The following is a 20,851-nucleotide window of genomic DNA, read 5'->3' as shown; positions in this document are numbered from 1 at the left end:
TAGGGTGGTTCAGAACCACTACTTTAGAACTTGAAAGGGCTGGTGGACTGACTGTGAATAGCACTCCTGATGACCCAAGGTCGGAGCACACTTGGGCACTGTGGTGCAGGCCTCTGATCCCAGCACTCAAAAAGAGGAGGCAAGAGGATGGCAGGTTCAAGACACGTGAGGCTCAAAGATCAAGATGGAGTCCAGCCTGGGTTACAGAACAGGACTCTATGTCAGAAAACAAGGTCTGATGCTACAAAGCACTTTATTAGCCTGTCCAGAGCTCTGAGTTGTAGCCCCAATAACACACACACAGTGAGAGAGAGAGAGAGAGAGAGAGAGAGAGAGAGAGAGAGAGAGAGAGAAACTAATACTCTTAACCTTGACAGACATCATGACATCACCTACATCCAGGGTGACTCTCAGACATTGAGAGCAACAGAAGAATGTTATCACTATCAGCATAGGAGCAATGTGAAGGCCAGGGATAGTTGAGAATTTCTTTTCAGTGAAGGAAATTAGAGGGATAAATGGGGTTAATTCCATAGCTGAGGGAGACACACAAACACAGACCTGTAAGTACCTCTGAGCTCTCTGGAATTAATATTATTAGTTCTCATCCGTATTCATGTAGCATATTATTCTGCATTGTGAGCAACAGGCATTATAATTGTGTTCCTGGTCTAGGTTTTACATTGAAAATCTGTCACTAGTGCTCAGAGCTTAGCTGTTAGCAGGTTATATAGACTCATGATCTATAGAACTTCTTTTCATTGTCCTGTTCAGTGCTCCGATTGTCCTCAGAAAGCAACCTCACTTGACCCCTTTGTATCACAGTCATTCTGTTCTTAGAATTTATGGCTCAGGAAATGTTGTCCAGAGTTTAATAGAAATCTGAAACTGTTAGTCCCTAAGGTGTTCAATGATAAAAGCTTACTTATTCATGTGCACTAAGAAAGCACATCCCAGTGCACAACTGACTGTATTCTCAACATTATTTTTTCCTGATATTTCAAGAGATGGTAATGATGATGATTCTTAGTCAGGGTCTCACTCTGTAGAGCAGGCTGCCCGGAACTCATAGGGATCTGCTTGCCTCTGTCTTCTGAGTACTGGGATTAAGGATTTTTTTTTATTTAACTAACAGTGATGTGTATTTATGTAAACCATTTCATAGCCTTCTATTTTCTTTTTCATGTATCACTTATTTACAACTTATATTCCAATTATTCACATATATAAGGTATTTAATTTTCCTGTTACTGAAATACACATGCGTGTGTATGTGTATCCTTAGTCTTTGGTTCATTACTTAGTTTTATTTTTCAGCCTGTGCTTTTTTGAAGAACAAACACTAATACATGACAGTAGACATGGATATCATGATCATTTCTAATATTTGAAAAATGTTAACCATTTTCTTCCCACCAGTTTACAAACAACTTTCTTTGTATGCTTTTACTTATTGCTGGGATTTCATGCATTGTATTTCCAACTTTTTCTTTAACTTCTCCCTAACCCTCTCAGCTCTTTCTCCACCTGTGACTTGATTTTTCTTCCTGAATTTTTATGAGTTTTTACATCATGTTGTGATATTTGTAATCTTGAAGTTGAGGGCCCATTGTTAACAAAAACATTTGTTGCCATGGAGTCTGTGTATGTTAGCTCCAAGAAATATTGTCTAGGGAATCTAACATATGTGCTGTTCTTATTATAACCATATTAAAATAGAGCCTACATATCACTAGGTGTCTATTAGTAATGTGTAGGTTGCTGCAAATGCAAAAGATGTCTGATGAATTTCTGCCACTTTAATAATTCTAATTCATACAGTCAGTTGATTTAATGTTTGCAGAGTTATTTTCACTTTTCAATTTTCAAAACATTAAAACATTTCAGTCTTGTTGTAATCGTTCCACTATCTTTGTGTCTCAGGAATGATTTCTCTGTGACCAGATAGTCATGGTAAAATAAATGCCAAGAAATGTAGAACCATTTCACCAGGTGTTTAGAGCCAGTATTTGCTAGGGCTTGAGTCTCCTGCAAATATAGAGAAGCCAGGCTCTGCATCAGCCCACAGCAAGAATTTCAGCTCTATAGTTTTGATTTAACATTCTTTGCATAGTGCCTCAAAGAATAAAAGATACTAAGACATATTGACTCAATTGATATTTTATTTTATTTTATTTTATTTTATTTTATGTGTCTGGGTGCTTGACACGTATGTATGTCTGTGTTGCTACTTGTGTAACTAACACCCATGGAGGCCAGAATAAAGTATTAGATTTCCCTGACACAGAAGTTGCTGATAGTTGTGAGCTATCCTATATGTTCTGGGTCGTGAACTTGTGCCCTCTGAAAGAACAGGCATTGTTCTTCTCTGGAACTATCTTTGCAGTTCTGACAAATTGAATTCTTATGCCAACGTAACTTTTTCTCCATGTTAAGTTAACTCTAGTTCATAAGGATTTCAAACATCTGTACAGATACTACAAAAATTTCCTACTTATAATTAAAATAGAAATGTGGAATAAGAGTCACTAACACATACACTTTATTTGATCAAGTCTGCCATAGTTAATTACCGACAATGTAAGAAAATGTTTTCACTGCCAAAAACCTATGTTCCAGGCCCTCAACATAAAGAATCTACAGAGAGGAATACGATTTTTGAAAACAAAGTAGATAAGCAAATTAATTTGTTGTTTGCCTGTTAATTTTGCAATCCTGAAAAGTCTTTGTTTCCATTTCCTCTTTGTATTTCACAAGACTTTGAGAGGGAAGAATTTGCAGATTTCAATCATGGGAAATGAGCAGGAGTAGCAAAGGTGAGCCCCTGATTTGATGCATGCATTCTGCATTTCTCAAGGTATAAATGCTTAAAAAACAGGACTAAAGAGAGATTGCACAAGAGCTATTCCAGAACAATCTATCTCATACGTTAACTGTCATTTCCTTTCTCCCCAAAGGCAGTCCTCATCAGACCATGTCCCTTCCAGATTGTGTCTGCTCTGATGGTTCAATCTGAGCCATGGAAATGGGAAACCACAGCTGGGGGACAGACTTCATCTTGGTGGGTCTTTTCCAGTACGGCCAGATGGACGCTCTCCTCTTCACAGTCATCACCATCCTCTTTGCAGTAGCTCTGATAGGCAACATCACACTGGTCCTCCTCATCAGGCTGGACCAGAGACTCCACACCCCCATGTACTTCCTCCTCAGTCAGCTCTCCATCATCGACATGATGTACATCTCCACCACCGTGCCCAAGATGGCAACTAACTTCCTGTCAGACACCAAGACCATTTCCTTTCTGGGTTGTGAGATTCAAGCCTTTGTGTTTCTGAGCTTGGGTGGCTCTGAAGCCCTGCTGCTGGGCTTCATGTCCTATGACAGGTACATAGCCATCTGCCAGCCCCTGCACTATCCTGTGCTCATGAGCAGGAAGATCTGCTGTTCCATGGTCTCTTGTGCCTGGAGCAGCAGCTCCATCAATGCTTTAGTGCATACGCTGTATGCATTTCAACTTCCATTCTGTGGATCTCGAATTGTGAACCACTTCTTCTGTGAGGTCCCATCTCTCCTGTCATTGGTGTGTGAAGACACATCCCAATATGAGCACACAATTTTAATGAGTGGCCTTGTCATTCTGCTGCTCCCCTTCCTTGCCATTCTAGCTTCCTATGCTCGCGTGTTGGTTGTTGTATTCCAGATGCGCTCAGGGAAAGGGCAGAGTAGAGCCCTGTCCACCTGCTCCTCCCATCTGACTGTGGCCAGCATGTTCTATGTTACCACTCTCTCCACCTACACCCAGCCACATTCCCTGCATTCTCCTTCAAGGGACAAGGTGCTGGCTGTGTTTTACTCAGTTGTCACTCCTGTTCTCAACCCCTTTATCTACAGCCTGCGTAACAAGGAAGTTATGGGAGCCCTGAGGAGACAGATTGGTTGATGGTTGTTGGGGCTAATAATCTGGTTTTTCAATGCCTGGTGGATTGAAGATTCCATTCAAAACTGGTCATGAAAGCAGCCTATGTGGGTGAAAAGATCGGTGTTTGTTCTATAAAGGCAACAGAGAGACTGTATTTTCATCAAGCTTCTATATCTACAGAAGCCACAGTTCAGAATTTTGCCCTCTCAGTGGTACCATGATGCTGATGATTTGAAAAGTCCTATCCAGTATCCTGAAATACAATCCATAGGAAATAGTGTCTACCTAAGCTTTCAACATAACAGTGATTTATACAGTGTCTTAAGTCTGATACAGAGAATATCCTGGCACCTGCTCACTCCACTACTCTCTCCATCAGGGGACCTTTTATATGTGAATATTTCATCCAGGGCCTCCAACAAAGCAAAGAATCAGAATACGACTATGTGGGCAGAAATAAAATAGAGGCTAATTCTGTAATTAAGAAGGAACTAGCTCAGAACCATTAGGCCATGAGAGATGTGAGCCTTCCTAGGACAGTTACACAGCAGAGCCTCTCCATCACTTGGAAAGAAAGCAGTCTTGGCAACAGAGGATTTGGAGGCTTCCTTTTCTCCATCACAGTTACTACTCTGTTCATATTCTCAGCCTTGTGTGATGTGGAAAGAAGGGACCAAGTATACAAGATACACTGCAGAGATTGTATCAGACCAAAACAAAGCTGCAAGGACATAAGGATTTACTGGTAAGACCCTACAAGGACAGGGATGGAGCCAGTGGTACTCAGCTCACAGAACCTAGTGGCTACTCTCTCTTTTCCAGCTAGAGGAGATGTGAGTCACTGAGCATGCACGGTTACAGAACCTCTGAGGGCTCCTGGGCCTCAGCTCTCTACTGGATTTCCAGCACCGCCTGTGTCACCATATTTAGTTCAGCTCCCAGCACCAACGTTATGTGACTCACGGCTACCTGTGACTTCAGTCCCAGGGGATCTTACACCCGATTCTGGCCTCCCAGGGCACTGCATTCATGCACATGCATGCACGCACACACATGCACATGCAAACGCACTTGTGCGTGCACACACACATGCACACATCCACACACTAAAATATTTTTAAAGAACCCTAAAAATAGGAACAGGTTATTATTTTACCTAATTCTGACCGTAATTAATCTGATATTTAAAAGGGATTTAGAGGGTCAGTTTTCATCTGTGAATTAATCAGAGATATGTCTATTCAAGCTGAAGAATCACCTGAGCTCTGTGTCTTCATAGAATATACTGCAACTGAAGAAAAGGTTCTACTGTATTAAAGATTAGAGAAAATAAACTACTAATCTTCAGCTTTTAAAAATATGCATTGATAGATGACTTATGTTACTTTGGCGATGTAATGTTCCCTGTTATTAAATCTGGAATACACAGAGATTTTAAGATGGGCCACAGGAACTAGGACTCAGGAATTTCAACTGGGAGTGGAGATCAGCTGCTTCAGGGGCCTTGAGGCAGGAGAAGAACTCATTTTTCAGGACAAAGACCATCTCCATACAAACAGGTCTTGGCTTAATTTTGTAAATTTATTATTACTGTTGTGTGTGTGTGCATGTGTGTGTGCATGTGTGTGTGTGTGTGAGTGTGTGTGTGTGTGTGTGTGTGTGTGTGTGAACACGGGTGTGCACACGCCACAGAGCACTAATGGAGATCAAAGACAGCTTTAAGTGGCTGTTCTGGGTTCTAGGGAACTGAACTCAAATTCATGCAGCAAGCTCTTTCCCCTGCAAAGCCGTCTCTCTGGCCCTGTCCTGACTACTGTTTTATTTCTTTCCTAAACGAGGCTTTATTCTGGGAGCAAGGCATAAACTGACTGAAAATTTCCTTCTCTCTTGCTTTGTGCAGAACTAGAAATAAATTCTTTACTATTTTCTCTCTATTTTATGTCACTTCCTCTTTTTGCCAGTGAGCATTTGAACCTGGTGCCAGGCCTGACAAGCAGAGCTTTTGAGCACAGGTTTGTCCCTTTAAGATACTGGCCATTTTGGTGTCCGGTTCTCACAGCTGCACCCTCCTCCTGAAGAGCTCCTTCTGGAGCCTGGGGTTAAGGAGCCGCTCTGTGCTGTGGTTTTATGTCTCTAATTTATGGTTCTCCCAAAACATGATTCCTCCATTCTCCATTACTAGATACAGTCTCCCGGATTAAATCGTGTGATATAAAACTCCCATCAGCTCCTGAAAGATTATAAAAGTCAGATATTTCCTTTGTTTGGGCAGTTTGTCTGAAGTTCCCTTCTCTGTCCCTGCCCCAATCTCATGACTGTTCTGTCTCTCTGTCTCGCTCTTATTGCAAGCTGTCCCTCTTAATGAAGTCCCTCTCTGGAAGAAATCCCCTCTTTCCTGCACGAGACGCACTAGAGGTCTGCTTCGGTTCTGCCAGCATCTCTCAAACCAAGCAAGTTGGTAAGACCAACCATCATGCTGTCACAGATGCTCTTGTAGCCACCTTTTCTATCTGGGTAGATGTAGCAAAAGTTCCCCAGGAAACAATCAAGGCTTAAAACTGCTTGGCTACAGGGAAGAAAAAAAAATCCTTTAATAGAGACAACTTGTGCTTCTAAAAATAGCCTTAATATCTTTTTAATTAATTAAATATAGTTAATTAATCTTGCATCCTGGCCTCAGTTTCCCATCTCTTCTTTCCTTTCAGGCCCTCCCTCTCTGTCTCCATCCTGTAATCCACTTCTCCATTTCTGTTTAAGAAAGGGCAGACCTCCCAACAAACCATGGCATGTCAAGCCATGAGTATGAGTAAGCACCTCCCCAGTATGAGGAGTAGGGTCCCGAAAGCCAGCAAAAGAGTCAGAGACAGCCCCTGCTCCCACTGTTAGGAGTCCACAAGAAGATCAAGCTACACAACTGTGTCATATGTGTAGAACACCTAGGTCAGTCCCATGCAGGCTTCCTGGTTATCAGTTCCATGTTGGTGAGCCCCTATGAACTCAGGTGAGTTGATTCTCTGCCTTTTCTTGTCATGCCTCTGACTGCTCTGGATCTTTCAATCCTTTCTCCCCTTCTTCTGCAGTATTCCCCAAGAGAACAGGAGGAGTGTACACGACAACCAGAAAGCAGGAGCTGGTGCTAGCATGTGCTCCTATTCATATCACCACTGGTGACAGTGGACTGCATTGCCCAGTTGGAACACATGGAGCCACTGGATGGGCTAAAGATAAGATCCAATATGACATCTGGATTAGTTCATTTCCCAGCACACTTGTTGGCCAACTTACAACCACCTGTAAATCCAGGTCCAGAGGCTCTGATGACCTCTGCTGGCCTCTGTTGACACAGCACTCACGTGTGCAAGCACACACATAGTTACACCTATACATACATATACCCATAAAGCACACATTCACACAGAAACACAAGCATGCATACACATACTCACACAATAACAGAAATACCACACACTCACATACAAATTTGTCTGTGTATTTATACACAGACACACACATTCACAAACACACAGACATGGTAGTAACACATATAAAAACAAACACATATATGTAAACATACAAACAGATACACAAAAACTAGCATAAAATACACACAAAAAATACATCCCTCACACACATGCCCTTAAAAATAAAATCTTTGTTTTAAATCTCAGAAAAATGGTGTAATTACTGAATTCTATCAAGTGTTACAAGAGTACGGTTCCAAATGCTACGGAAGGGGGAATACTTTCCAAACATAAGAGGTTAATAAGTTATAATACACACAGCAAAAAATACACATAGCAAAAAAGTCTAAGATAAACATTTATGTCAATTTCATGACACAATACTAGTAAATTACATTAATATCACATTAAAAATATTGATCACTATGATTAAAAGGAACACATTCCAGGAAACTTAGCTTGTTATATACATATTTAAAAAGAAATGAAACCCATACAATTGTGTCTATATACATACCAAACCCATTTCACTGAGTCAGCATCTATCTCTGATAAACTATTTCAGCAAACTAAATATAGAAAGTCCATTTTCCTGCACAATAAGAGTTCTTGATAAGAGGACCCATCATATTCTCAGACATGTGAGCATCATACAAATAACGTAAGAATGAGACAAGGAACAGCAGATGTGTAGAGGAAAGAAAAGAAACTATTCATTCCAGATTACTTATTTTACTGTTTCTTGAAAGAGGGTTCTCAAACCCAGTAATTTCTTCAGAGCCTCTGTGACATTCTTATTCCTCAGACTGTAGATCAGTGGGTTCAACAGAGGGGTGAGTATCGTGTAAAACACAGACACCACCATGTCCTTCTCAGGGGTGTGGAAGGAGACAGGGAGCATGTAGGTGTAGACAGCAGCACCATAGAAGAGGATGACCACAGTCATGTGTGAGGAGCAGGTGGCGAGGGCCTTCTTCCTGCCCTCTGCTGAGTTCATCCTGAGAACTGTGAGGAGGATGAAGGAGTAGGAGCTTGAGATGACTGTCACAGGAATGAGGAGCATGAGCACACAGCACAGGTACATGAGGGTCTCATAGAGCCAGGTGTCTGCGCAGGAGAGCTTTGTCACAGCAGGGACCTCACAGAAGAAGTGATGGATTTCCCTGGATCCACAGAATGGGAAGGTCATGGTGACAGGGGTGAGCATGAAGCCATCTAAGGATCCCAGGAACCAGCAGGCAGACATCAGGAGGAGACACATCCTGCGGTTCATGAGGACAGGATAACGGAGTGGGTGGCAGATGGCCACATATCGGTCATAAGACATAGCTGTCAAAAGGAAAAATTCAGGGTTCCACAGGACCCCTCCCTGCCCCCACTGCTGCCACCCTTTTGTCTCCTGGGTCCTGGAAATACCAGCTCTCCCTGCTGCAGTGCTGAAGAGTTCTATACAGAGAGTGCTGAGGAGTTCTATCTAGAGAGTGCTGAGGAGTTTCATCCAGAGAAGAGATGGGCAGGCGCCAATGCAAGAATTCCTCCAACAACCTGAAAGGCAACATGACATCTCCAGAATCCAGGGATCATGAAACTAGAAGAATTGAACAGCCTACTCCAGAAGAAATAGAAGAAATCGACTCTAAGCGGATCTTTATGAAAATAATAGAGGAACTTAAACAGGAGGTGAAAATCTGCCATAAAGAAATGGAAGATAAGTATAACAAAAAGATTGAGGAAATGAGTAAAGAAATTGAAGAGAAATATACCAAAAAGTTTGAAGAAATGAATAAATCCATTAATGAAATTCTGGGAAACCAAGAAAAAACAATCAAACAGGTAATGGAAACAGTTCTAGTTCAGTTGAAAACTGAAATGGAGTCAATGAAGAAATCACAAACCGAGGGCCGACTGGCTGTGGAAAATCTAGGTAAACGAACAGAGACTTCAGAAACAAGCATAACCAACAGAATACAAGAGATAGAAGAAAGAATCTCAGACTCTGAAGACACCATAGAGAAATTAAACACTCTGACCAAAGAAAAGAGCAAATCCAACAAATTCTCATCACAAAACATTCAGGAAATGTGGGACACAATAAAAAAAAAACCAAATCTAAGAATAATAGAGGTAGAAGAAGGAGAAGAATTGCAGATCAAAGGTTCAGAAAATATATTCAACAAAATTATAGAAGAAAACTTCCCCAACCTAAAGAACGATATTCCTATGAAGGTTCAAGAAGCATACAGAACACCGAATAGACTGGATCAAAAAAAAAACATCCCCTCACCATATAATAATCAAAACACAAAGCATTCAGATTAAAGAAAGAATATTAAGAGCTGCAAAGGAAAAAGGTCAAGTAACTTATAAAGGTAAACCTATCAGACTTACACCGAACTTCTCTCTATGGAAACCATGAAAGCCAGAAGGTCCTGGATAGAGGTACTGCAGAAACTAAGAGACCATGGATGCAAGCCCAGACTACTATACCCAGCCAAGCTATCGTTCACTATCAATGGAGAAAACAAAATATTCCAGGATAAAAATAAATTTAAACAATACATAGCTACAAATACAGCCTTACAGAAAGTATTAGAAGGCAAATCACAACTCAAGGAATCCAACATTCCCAACACCACCTACAATAACTCAGACATCTAGCGACCCTTCACAAACAGAACTCAAAGAAGGGAAGAACATACACTCTACTACCCCCACCCCCCCAAAAAAATAACTGGAGTCAACAACCACTGGTCATTAATATCACTTAATATCAATGAACTCAATTCACCTATAAAAAGGCACAGACTTAGAGATTGGATACGAAAACAGGATCCAACATTCTGCTGTTTACAAGAAACACACCTCAGCCACAAAGACAGACATCTACTCAGAGTAAAGGGCTGGGAAAAGGTTTTCCAAGCAAATGAACCTAAGAAACAAGCAGGTGTGGCCATTCTAATATCTAACAAAATTGACTTCAAATGAAAATCTATCAGAAGAGATAGAGATGGACATTTCATACTCATAACAGGAACAATTCATCAGGAGGAAGTCTCAATCCTGAATATTTATGCCCCTAATATAAAGGCACCCATTTATGTAAAAGAAACACTTCTAGAACTCAAGGCAATCATCAAACCACACACACTAATAGTAGGAGACTTCAACACACCTCTCTCACCAATGGACAGATCAATCAGACAGAAACACAACAGAGAAAGGTATTGAATCAAATGGCCTTAACAGATATCTATAGAACATTCCACCCAAATAGGAAAGAATATACCTTCTTCTCTGCAGCCCATGGAACCTTCTCAAAAATTGACCACATGCTTGGTAACAAAGCAAACTTCCACAGATACAAAAAAATATTAGTAACCACCTGTGTCTTGTCAGATCACCATGGATTAAAGTTAGAATTCAACAACAACACTACCCCCAAGAAGAAAACAAACTCATGGAAGTTGAACTGTCAACTATTAAATCACCCCTGGGTCAAGGAAGAAATAAAGAAAGAAATTAAAGTCTTCCTTGAATTTAATGAAAATAAAGACACAACATACTCAAACCTATGGGACACTATGAAAGAAGTGCTAAGAGGAAAGTTCATAGCACTAAGTGCCCAATTAAAGAAAATGGAGAAAGCACACATTGGAGACTTAACAGCACACTTGAAAGCTCTAGAAAAAAAAGAAGCTGATTCACCCAGGAGGTCTAGAAGACTGGAAATAATCAAACTGAGGGCTGAAATCAACAAAATAGAAACACAGAAAACAATCAAAAGAATCAATGAAACAAAAAGCTGGTTCTTGGAGAAAATCAACAAGATCGACAAACCCCTATCCAAACTAATCAAACGGCAGAGAGAGAACATGGAAATTAATAAGATCAGAAATGAAAAGGGGGACATAACCACAGACACAGAGGAAATTCAGAGAATCATTAGATCTTACTACGAAAGTTTATATGCCACAAAGTTGGAAAATGTAAAAGAAATGGACATTTTTTTAGATAAGTACCATATACCAAAGTTTTTTTTAAGTAATTTTATTAAATTATAAAAAGTTTCCATTTACGCCCCTCCTCCCAACGCCCTCCCACTCCCCCCCTCCCTCTCCTCCTCCCTCTTTGTCCCCAAGGTCAGTCAGGGTCTCCTGCCCTGTGGGAAGTCCAAGTTCCTCGCCCCTCTATCCAGGTCCAGGAAGGTGAGCATCCAAACAGACTGGATCCCAAAAATCCAGTATATGCAGAGGAAACCAGTCCCAGTGTCATTGTCAATGGCTTCTCAAAAGACTCCAGGCCAGCCACATTCAGATAATCCGGCCACATTCAGAGAATCTGGTTGGATCACGTGCTCGTTCAGTCACAGTCCAACTGGCCTTGGTAAACTCTCATTAGATCCGACCCCTTGTATCAGTTGAACCAAGACCTGGTGAACAAACTAAATAGACCTGTTAGTCACAAAGAATTAGAAGCTGTTATCAAAAATCTCCCTACCAAAAAAAGCCCAGGACCAGATGGTTTCAATGTAGAATTCTACCAGAACTTCCAGGAAGAGCTAATACCTATACTCCTTAATGTATTTCACAATATAGAAACAGAAGGGTCATTGCCAAACTCCTTTTATGAAGCTACAGTTACCCTGATACCAAAACTACGCAAAGACACAACCAAGAAAGAGAATTACAGGCCAGTCTCACTCATGAACATCGACGCGAAAATTCTCAACAAAATACTGGCAAACCGAATCCAAGAACACATTAGAAAAATTATCCATTATGATCAAGTAGGCTTCATCCCAGAGATGCAGGGCTGGTTCAACATACGCAAATCTATCAATGTAATCCATCATATAAATAAACTGAAAGAAAAAAAAACCATATGATCATGTCATTGGATGCTGAAAAAGCATTTGACAAAATTCAACACCCATTTATGATAAAGGTGTTGGAGAGACTGGGGATACAAGGATCATACCTAAATATAATAAAAGCAATATACAGCAAGCTGACAGCTAACATCAAATTGAATGGAGAGAAACTCAAAACCTTTCCACTAAAATCAGGAATACGACAAGGCTGTCCACTCTCTCCATACCTCTTCAATATAGTGCTTGAAGTTCTAGCAATAGCAATAAGACAACATAAGGAGATCAAAGGGATTCGAATTGGAAAGGATGAAGTTAAACTTTCGTTATTTGCTGACGATATGATAGTGTACATAAGCGACCCCAAAAACTCTACCAAAGAACTCCTATAGCCCATAAACACCTTTAGTAATGTGGCAGGATACAAGATCAACTCCAAAAAATCAGTGGCCCTCCTATACACAAAGGATAAAGAAGCAGAGAGGGAAATCAGAGAAACATCACCTTTCATGATAGCCACAAATAGCATAAAATATCTTGGTGTTACTCTAACCAAGGAAGAGAAAGACATATTTGACAAGAACTTTAAGTCTTTGAAGAAAGAAATTGAGGAGGATACCAGAAAATGGAAAGACCTCCCCTGCTCCTGGATTGGGAGAATCAACATAGTAAAAATGGCAATTCTACCAAAAGCAATCTATAGATTCAATGCAATCCCCATCAAAATCCCATCAAACTTCTTCACAGACCTTGAGAGAACAATAATCAAGTTTATATGGCAAAACAAAAAACCCAGGATAGCCAAAACAATCTTATACAATAAAGGAACTTCTGGAGGCATTACCATCCCTGACTTCAAACTCTATTACAGAGCTACATATTGAAAACAGCTTGGTATTGGTATAATAACAGAGAAGTCGACCTATGGAATCGAATAGAAGACCCGGATATTAACCCACAAACCTATGAACACCTAATTTTCGACAAGGTAGCTAAAGGTATACAATGGAAGAAGGAAATCATCTTTAACAAATGGTACTGGCATAACTGGATGTCAACCTGTAGAAGAATGAAAGTAGATCCATATCTATCACCATGCACAAAACTCAAGTCCAAATGGATTAAAGACATCAACATTAATCTGTCCACTTTGAACCTGATAGAAGAGAAAGTGGGAAGTAGTCTACAAGATATAGGCACAGGAGGCCACTTCCTAAGTAGAACCCCAGTAGCACAGACAATAAGAGAATCAATGAATAAATGGAACCTCCTGAAACTGAGAAGCTTCTGTAAAGCAAAGGACACTGTCAATAAGACAAAAAGGCTACCTTCCGACTGGGAGAAGATCTTCACCAACCCCTCATCAGACAAAGGTCTGATCTCCAGAATATACAAAGAACTCAGGAAACTAGACACTAAAACTCTAATTAACCCAATTAAAAGATGAAGTACTGAACTGAACAGAACTTTGAATGGCCAGAAGACACTTAAGGAAATGCTCAACCTCCTTAGCGATCAAGAAAATGCAAATCAAAACCACTTTGAGATACCATCTTACACCTGTCAGAATAGCTAAACTCAAAAACACCAATGATAGCCTATGCTGGAGAGGATGTGGAGTGAGGGGAACACTCATCCATTGTTGGTGGGAATGCAAACTTGGTCAACCACTGTGAAAATCAGTGTGGCAGTTTCTCAGGAAACTGGGAGTCAACCTCCCTCAGGACCCAGCAATTCCACTCTTGGGAATATACCCTAGAGATGCCCTATCATACTACAAAAGCATTTGTTCAACTATGTTCATAGCAGCACTATTTGTAATAGCCAGAAACTGGAAACAACCTAGGTGCCCCTCAATAGAAGAATGGTTAAAGAAGGTGTGGAACATATACACATTAGAGTTTTACTCAGCGGTAAAAAACAATGACATCTTGAATTTTGCATGCAAATGGATGGAAATAGAAAACGCTTTACTGAGTGAGGTAACCCAGACCCAAAAAGAGGAATATGGTATGTACTCACTCATAAGTGGATTCTAGCCATAGTTAAAGGTCTTTGAGTCTTTAATTTGTGATCCTAGAGAAGCTAAATAAGAAGGTGAACCTGAAGAAAATCATATAGTTATCCTCCTGGATATTAGAAGTAGGCAAGATTGCCAGGCAAACTTGGGTGCACGGGGGGGTGGGGGGGTTGAAGTAAGGGGAGATGGTTAGGGAGAGGGGAGAGGGGGAGGATTGGGGATGGCTTGGGGAATGGGAGGGGGGAGGGAGGAAGGATGGTTATGGGAGCAGGGAAGTTTATATCTCAACTAAGGGAGCCATTTTAGGGTTTGCAAGAGACTTGATTCTGGAGGGGTTCCAAGGCCCAAGGAGAGGTCCCCAGATTGTACTCTGGGCAGCAGAGGAGAGGGTGCCTGAACTGGCCTTGGCCCATAACCATACTGACGAATATTTTGCATATCACCACAGAACCTTCATATGGCGAAAGATGGAGATAGAGACAGAGACACATATTGGAACACTGGACTTAACTCCCTAGGTCCAAATGAGAAGCAAAGGGAGGGAGATCGTGAGCAAGGAAAGCAAAATCAGAGGAGGCCTTCATCTGACGATGGATGGAGATCGAGACGGAGACCCACATTGGAGCACTGGAAGTCAGGACCGCGAAGGGTGCGTTCACCCACTGATACAAGGGGACTGATCGAATGAGAGCTCACCAAGGCCAGCTGGACTGGGACTGAACGAGCATGTGATCAAACCGGACTCTCTGAATGTGGTTGACATGGTGACTGACTGAGCCCCCAAGGTCCAAATGAAGACTGAGAAACCATTGACAATGGCACTGGGTCTTGTTTCGTCTGCATGGACTGGCTTTTTGGGATCCTGGCCTGTTTGGATGCTCTCCTTTCTGGACCTGGAGGGAGGGGGAAGGAACTTGGATTTCCCACAGGGCAGGAAACCCTGACTGCTCTTGGGAATGGTGAGGGAGGAGGAAAGGGAGTGGGGGGAGTGGGGGGAGCGGGAGGGTATTGGGAGGAGGGGAGGAAGTGGAAAGAGTGTTTTCGGATACTTGAATAAACAAGTCTAACGGAAAAAAAAAGGAAAAATTCGGAACCTGCTAGTGTTGCATAGAGAAACATCTGCATCCCACAGGCAGCAGCTGAGATCCTGTGGCTCTCCAGGACCTGGTCCATGAGCATCTTGGGCACAGTGACAGAAATGTACATCATGTCCATGAGGGACAAGTGGCTGATGAAAAAGAACATGAGTGTGTGGAGCCGTGTGTCAGAGAGTATCAGAAGCATCAGGAGGGCATTGCCAGACAAGGCCACCAGGAAAACCACAAATGTGATCACAGCAAGCAAAGTGGGGTGTTTGGATTGATTGAAGAATCCCACCAGGGTGAAATCCGATTGTCCAGTGTAGTTGCTCATCCAGCAGATGATGATGTTCATGGATGTTTCCTAGGCAACCAAGAATGCCTTAAGATTAGTGTCATCGTGTGACCCGAGGAGCTGATACTCAGTGAAGTGCTCCTCAACCAGATTGTGCTAACAGAGGAAGTTCCCTGGCTTAAAGATCTGAGAATTGCATATTACACATAGTTCAATCAATTTTTAAAAGTGTAGACTTCACATCTTGGTCAGAAACATTGGTGATTCAGGGCAAATTTTCCACTGTTCAAGGTCAAGAGCTTTTCCTAACGACTGACAGTGTATTCTGTCAAGTACTACTAACTTGAGGAATGCTGCCCCCATGTTAACACAAATAGTGATTCAGTGACAAAGAACTTAAAATCAAAATTGTTTTGAAAATTTCAGTTTTAAAATGAGCCAGGACCCCCATGTATTAACAATGCAATTGGAATCTTAAAAAACTCTGAGGTATATTTCATATAAAAACACTTTTAAAAAGTACAGTTTAAGGGGAAAATTTCAACAGGTGAACCTCCTCAATACCCAAGATCCGGCTTCTCTGAGTCAAGGAGACTTTGAAGTTGGTGGTGCTTAATAGGCTCCTGCCAGTCTGTGCAGGACAACATGTAGATATGATTAAATCAAATCTCTAAATGACTGCAAGATGAATAAAATCAACAGGCAAAAAATACAGCTAGTCTTTCTGAAGCCAGCTAAGGCCTATGCCTTGTGTTCTTCTTAAACAGATTGAATTTCTCAACCTGAAAAAAATGTAGAGTTTTAAAATGTGCATGTGTGTTTTACCCGCATGTATGAGTGCGTGCATGCTACATATGTCCCTATTGAGCAAGGAGGTCAGAGGAGGATGTCAGATCCTCAGGAAATGGCTACAGATGGTTGTCAGCTGCCTTGTGGGTATCAGGAGCTAGATCTGGATTTCTGCAAAAGCAACAGTGCTCTTAACACCTGAGCCATCCCTCCAGCCCCCTTTCAACCTTTCTTTTGCTGAAATGGTGAATGCTGAGTTATGGTAGCTCTCACCAACACAGTACAAATATCTCCTCTTCCTGCGAAGAGTTTAGCTGTGGTTACAGGGGCAGGGGGATTTTAGAAAGATCTGCCAGCTCCAGAGATATCTCCACCTTTGTGAGAGTTCCCTAAGTTAACCATAATATTGAACTAATTAAAACCCTGTGCTTTCTGTGATGCTCATGGAGCTGAGAGAGCTGCAAAGTCCTGATGCCTTCACTAAAATGGTAGACAAATTAGAAGCACATTGCAGAAGATGGATGGAAAGACACATCGAGAGATGATAAATAGACAGACAGACAGAAAGACAGATTTCCTTTCTACAGAAGTTTCTTTAGTAGATGGGGACTAAGCCACTTTCAATATTTAAACGTTCCAAAACACTGCAGAGACACTAGACTGATTGGTCTATATATTTGGACACGGTAGATCTGAGGCCAGTGCAGCGGCCACCACATATGGAAACCTAAACATTACAGGGTGAATGGAGATCATGAGCAGCTGAGGGGCTGTGCTGGTCAACTCAGTGCTGCACTCTGTCAGATGGGTTTCTGACATCACGACACCCAGGACACCAGGGGCATTGGGAACACTGTGCCTGGGGCACACATGGCGATTGCAGCCTGTTCACTCCTGTTCCGCTCCTCCAGTTTGCATCTCCTGGGCCAGCCTGATGCAGCCTCACACTGGGGTTGCTCACAGCACTGGTAGAGTGACCCAAAGATACTGGAGCCAGCAGCATCAGAGTCTGTTCTGAAGCGTCCTACAGCACCTCTCCCCTAGAGTCTGAGTCACTTACCTTATTTCCTCCATTTTCACAGGAAAACTCGGATTCCAGAGTGCGGACCAAATATGAAACAACCGACAAGAGATGCACATCTCACCAGTCATGCTCCTGCCTCAGTATTCTTAGACACCCACTCCCCTCTGTAGTCTCCAGTTAAATCTACACAATGCCCTCCCTGTCACTTTAATCATGGAAAACATGGGATGAGAATGTAATTCTTGTCATTGTGACACTCTGGAAGCTTGCAATCCCATGACTGCTAGTGAACACCCTAAGATTAACTATAAGGCAGCATACATGTTCTTCTAAGTAACTGGGAATAAGACATGCTAAGTCTGTTGCATTAAATAAATAGTACTTGAAGTTTTGGAAGAAAATGCATATTGCTTTCTGCAGAAAAATAAAAATGGACAGGGGAAATACAAAGGAATATTGTTCAGGAACTCCTAGAAGATTCAGAAAGCAGATGTGAGTCAGACGCAGTGAGTGCTGTGTGGTCTCCCTCAGCTCTAACTCAACCCAGGTGCTGCTTGCAGCCTTGGACACTTGGGCCAAGGGGCAGTGGCTGGTTAAGGGCATAGGAATAGGAGGGGAGTGTTGTCATCCCTGGCTGGACTCTGCTCATTAAGGGGTGCTATGGGGGGTGGTGTTTGTCAATAATGTTCCTTGGAGACTTGAAGATGTAATTAATAGAGAAAAAAAAAAGCTGAGAGACATCTCCACTACACAGCGCATCTCCTTGTGCCTTTCACTTTTTTAAATTTATTTTTACATGATCTTTTCTCATTTTCCATAGCAATCCCATTTCCATCTTCCTCCCCTCTTCCTGCTCCCTCCAACTTCCCCACACCCCACCCACCATCCACTCCTCAAAGAGGGTAAGGCTTCCCATAGGGAGTCAACAAAGTTTGACTCATCACTTTGAAGCAGGATCATGGTCCTTCCCCAATATCTAGGCTGAGCAAGGAATCCTTCTTAAGAGAATTGGCTCCAAAAAGTCAATTCAAGCACTGGGGATGAACCCTGGTCACACTGTCAGTGGCCCCACAGACTGCCCCAGCCACACAACTGTCATCCACATACAGAGGGCCTCCTTTGGACCTGTGCAGGTTCCCCCCACTATCAGTCAGGAGGCAGTGAGCTTCCACTAGCTCAGGTCAGCTGTTTCTGTGAGTATCCCTGCTGTAGGAAGTCTTACAGCCAGTAGTTACCCGCCCACTCTTTTTTTTTCTTTTTTTTGAGAAAGTAATTTTATTAAATTATAAAATTTCCATTTCCGCTCCTCCTCCCAACACCCTCCCACTCCCCCCCACTCCCTCTCCTCCTCCCTCTTCATCCCTAAGAGCAGTCAGGGTTTCCTGCCCTGTGGGAAGTTCAAGTTCCTCCCCCCTCCCTCCAGGTCCAGGAAGGTGAGTATCCGAACAGACTGGATCCCCAAAATCCAGTATATGCAGAGGAAACAAGTCCCAGTGTCATTGTCAATGGCTTTTCGGAAAGATTCCGGGCCAGCCACATTCAGAGAATCTGGTTGGATCACGTCCTCGTTCAGTACCAGTCCAACTGGCCTTGTATCAGTGGGTGATCAGTCCCCTTGTATCAGTGGGTGATCGCATCCCTCGCAGTCCTGATTTACTTTTTCATTTTCTTCCTCCTTCTGCTCCTCATTTGGACCTTGGGGGGCTCAGTCCGGTGCTCCAATGTGGGTCTCCGTCTGTATTGCCATCCATCGTCAGATGAAAGTTCCCTCTGGTCTTGCCTTCTTTGCTCACATTCTCTTTTCTTCTGCTTCTCGTTTGGACATAGGGAGTTAAGTCCAGTGTTCCAATGTGGGTCTCTGTCTCTATCTCCATCCATCGCCAGATGAAGGTTCTATGGTGATAAGCAAAATATTCATCAGTATGGTTATGGGCCAAGGCCGGTTCAGGCACCCTCTCCTCTGTCCAGAGAACAATCTGGGGATCTCTCCTTGGACCTGGGATCCCATATATAATCAAGTCTCCTGTAAATCCTAAAATGACTCCCTTAGTTGAAATATATTCTTCCCTGTTCCCATATTCATCCTTCCTCCCTCCCCCCCATCCCGGTCCACCGAGCTTTCCCCATTCCTCCCCTACTCCCTTCTCTCTAACCCTCTCCCCTTCCAACAACCCTCCCACCCCCCCCCGTGCACCCAAGTTTGCCTGGCAATCTTGCCTACTTCTAATATCCAGGAGGATAACTATATGATTTTCTTCAGGTTCACCTTCTTATTTAGCTTCTCTAGGATCACAAATTAAAGACTCAAAGACCTTTAACTATGGCTAGAATCCACTTATGAGTGAGTACATACCATATTCCTCTTTTTGGGTCTGGGTTACCTCACTCAGTAAAGCGTTTTCTATTTCCATCCATTTGCATGCAAAATTCAAGATGTCATTGTTTTTTACCGCTGAGTAAAACTCTAATGTGTATATGTTCCACACCTTCTTTAACCATTCTTCTATTGAGGGGCACCTAGGTTGTTTCCAGTTTCTGGCTATTACAAATAGTGCTGCTATGAACATAGTTGAACAAATGCTTTTGTAGTATGTTAGGGAATCTCTAGGGTATATTCCCAAGAGTGGAATTGCTGGGTCCTGAGGGAGGTTGACTCCCAGTTTCCTGAGAAACCGCCACACTGATTTCCACAGTGGCTGCACAAGTTTGCATTCCCACCAACAATGGATGAGTGTTCCCCTCACTCCACATCCTCTCCAGCATAGGCTATCATTGGTGTTTTTGAGTTTAGCTATTCTGACAGGTGTAAGATGGTATCTCAAAGTGGTTTTGATTTGCATTTTCTTGATCGCTAAGGAGGTTGAGCATGACCTTAAGTGCCTTTTGGCCATTCGAATTTCATCTGTTGTGAATTCTCTGTTCAGATCAGTACCCCATTTTTTAATTGGGTTAATTAGAGTTTTAGTGTCTAGTTTTTGAGTTCTTTGTATATTTTGGAGATCAGACCTTTGTCTGATGAGGGGTTTGTGAAGATCTTCTCCCAGTCGGAAGGTAGCCTTTTTGTCTTATTGACAGTGTCCTTTGCTTGCAGTGGTGGCTCCACCCTGCGGAGCTCTCCCGAATCCCATCCCAGCCTTCATCCAGGTACACCTTCCTCTCTTCCCCCCTTCCCCCTGGGGCGACAAGATCTCCCCAGAGCAGCTCCCTTGCACGCTCGGCCGGGGCTGTGAGTGCAACCTGGCAGGAGGGAGTGCCTGTGTTTCAATAGACTGCCTGAGGAAAGGTAGACCTTCTGTCAGTGAAGTCCCTGCCCAACAAGGGAACCTGACCTGGTACCAGAAGATCCAATATAGAGCAGTTGAAGGAAGAGATGGGCAGACGCCAAGGCAAGAACTCC

The 20,851-nt window shown here is 42.5% G+C and overlaps 2 protein-coding genes across 5 annotated transcripts; one reads left to right on the top strand and one right to left on the bottom strand.

Annotated features, from left to right (window-relative positions):
* The first annotated feature begins 2,899 nt into the window (after positions 1 to 2,899).
* Positions 2,900 to 3,943, top strand: LOC148120948 (olfactory receptor 2AK2-like). The gene has a single exon (XM_087910609.1). It carries the CDS (start codon positions 3,020 to 3,022, stop codon positions 3,938 to 3,940), a length of 921 nt encoding a protein of 306 aa, XP_087766735.1. The 5' UTR covers positions 2,900 to 3,019; the 3' UTR covers positions 3,941 to 3,943.
* A 4,164-nt stretch (positions 3,944 to 8,107) lies between these two features.
* On the bottom strand, positions 8,108 to 17,275 carry LOC148120947 (olfactory receptor 2T29-like). Of its 4 annotated transcripts, XM_087910603.1 has the most exons (3): positions 17,253 to 17,275; positions 15,362 to 15,675; positions 8,108 to 8,745 (listed from the first exon to the last, which is right to left on the bottom strand). In XM_087910603.1, exons 1-3 carry the CDS (start codon positions 17,273 to 17,275, stop codon positions 8,108 to 8,110), a joined length of 975 nt encoding a protein of 324 aa, XP_087766729.1. The 4 variants fall into 4 exon arrangements, with proteins under 4 accessions (XP_087766729.1, XP_087766730.1, XP_087766727.1 ...); XM_087910604.1 differs by lacking the exon at positions 17,253 to 17,275 and having other exon boundaries at positions 15,362 to 15,704; XM_087910601.1 differs by lacking the exon at positions 17,253 to 17,275 and having other exon boundaries at positions 8,108 to 8,709; positions 15,317 to 15,701.
* Between the last annotated feature and the right edge of the window lie 3,576 nt (positions 17,276 to 20,851).

This window comes from Myodes glareolus, chromosome 9 (genome assembly GCF_982192425.1).
Source record: "Myodes glareolus chromosome 9, mMyoGla1.1, whole genome shotgun sequence".
NCBI lineage: Eukaryota > Metazoa > Chordata > Mammalia > Rodentia > Cricetidae > Myodes > Myodes glareolus.
Note: the sequence above shows the minus strand (reverse complement) of the source record. Positions and strands in the feature narration are given on the sequence as shown.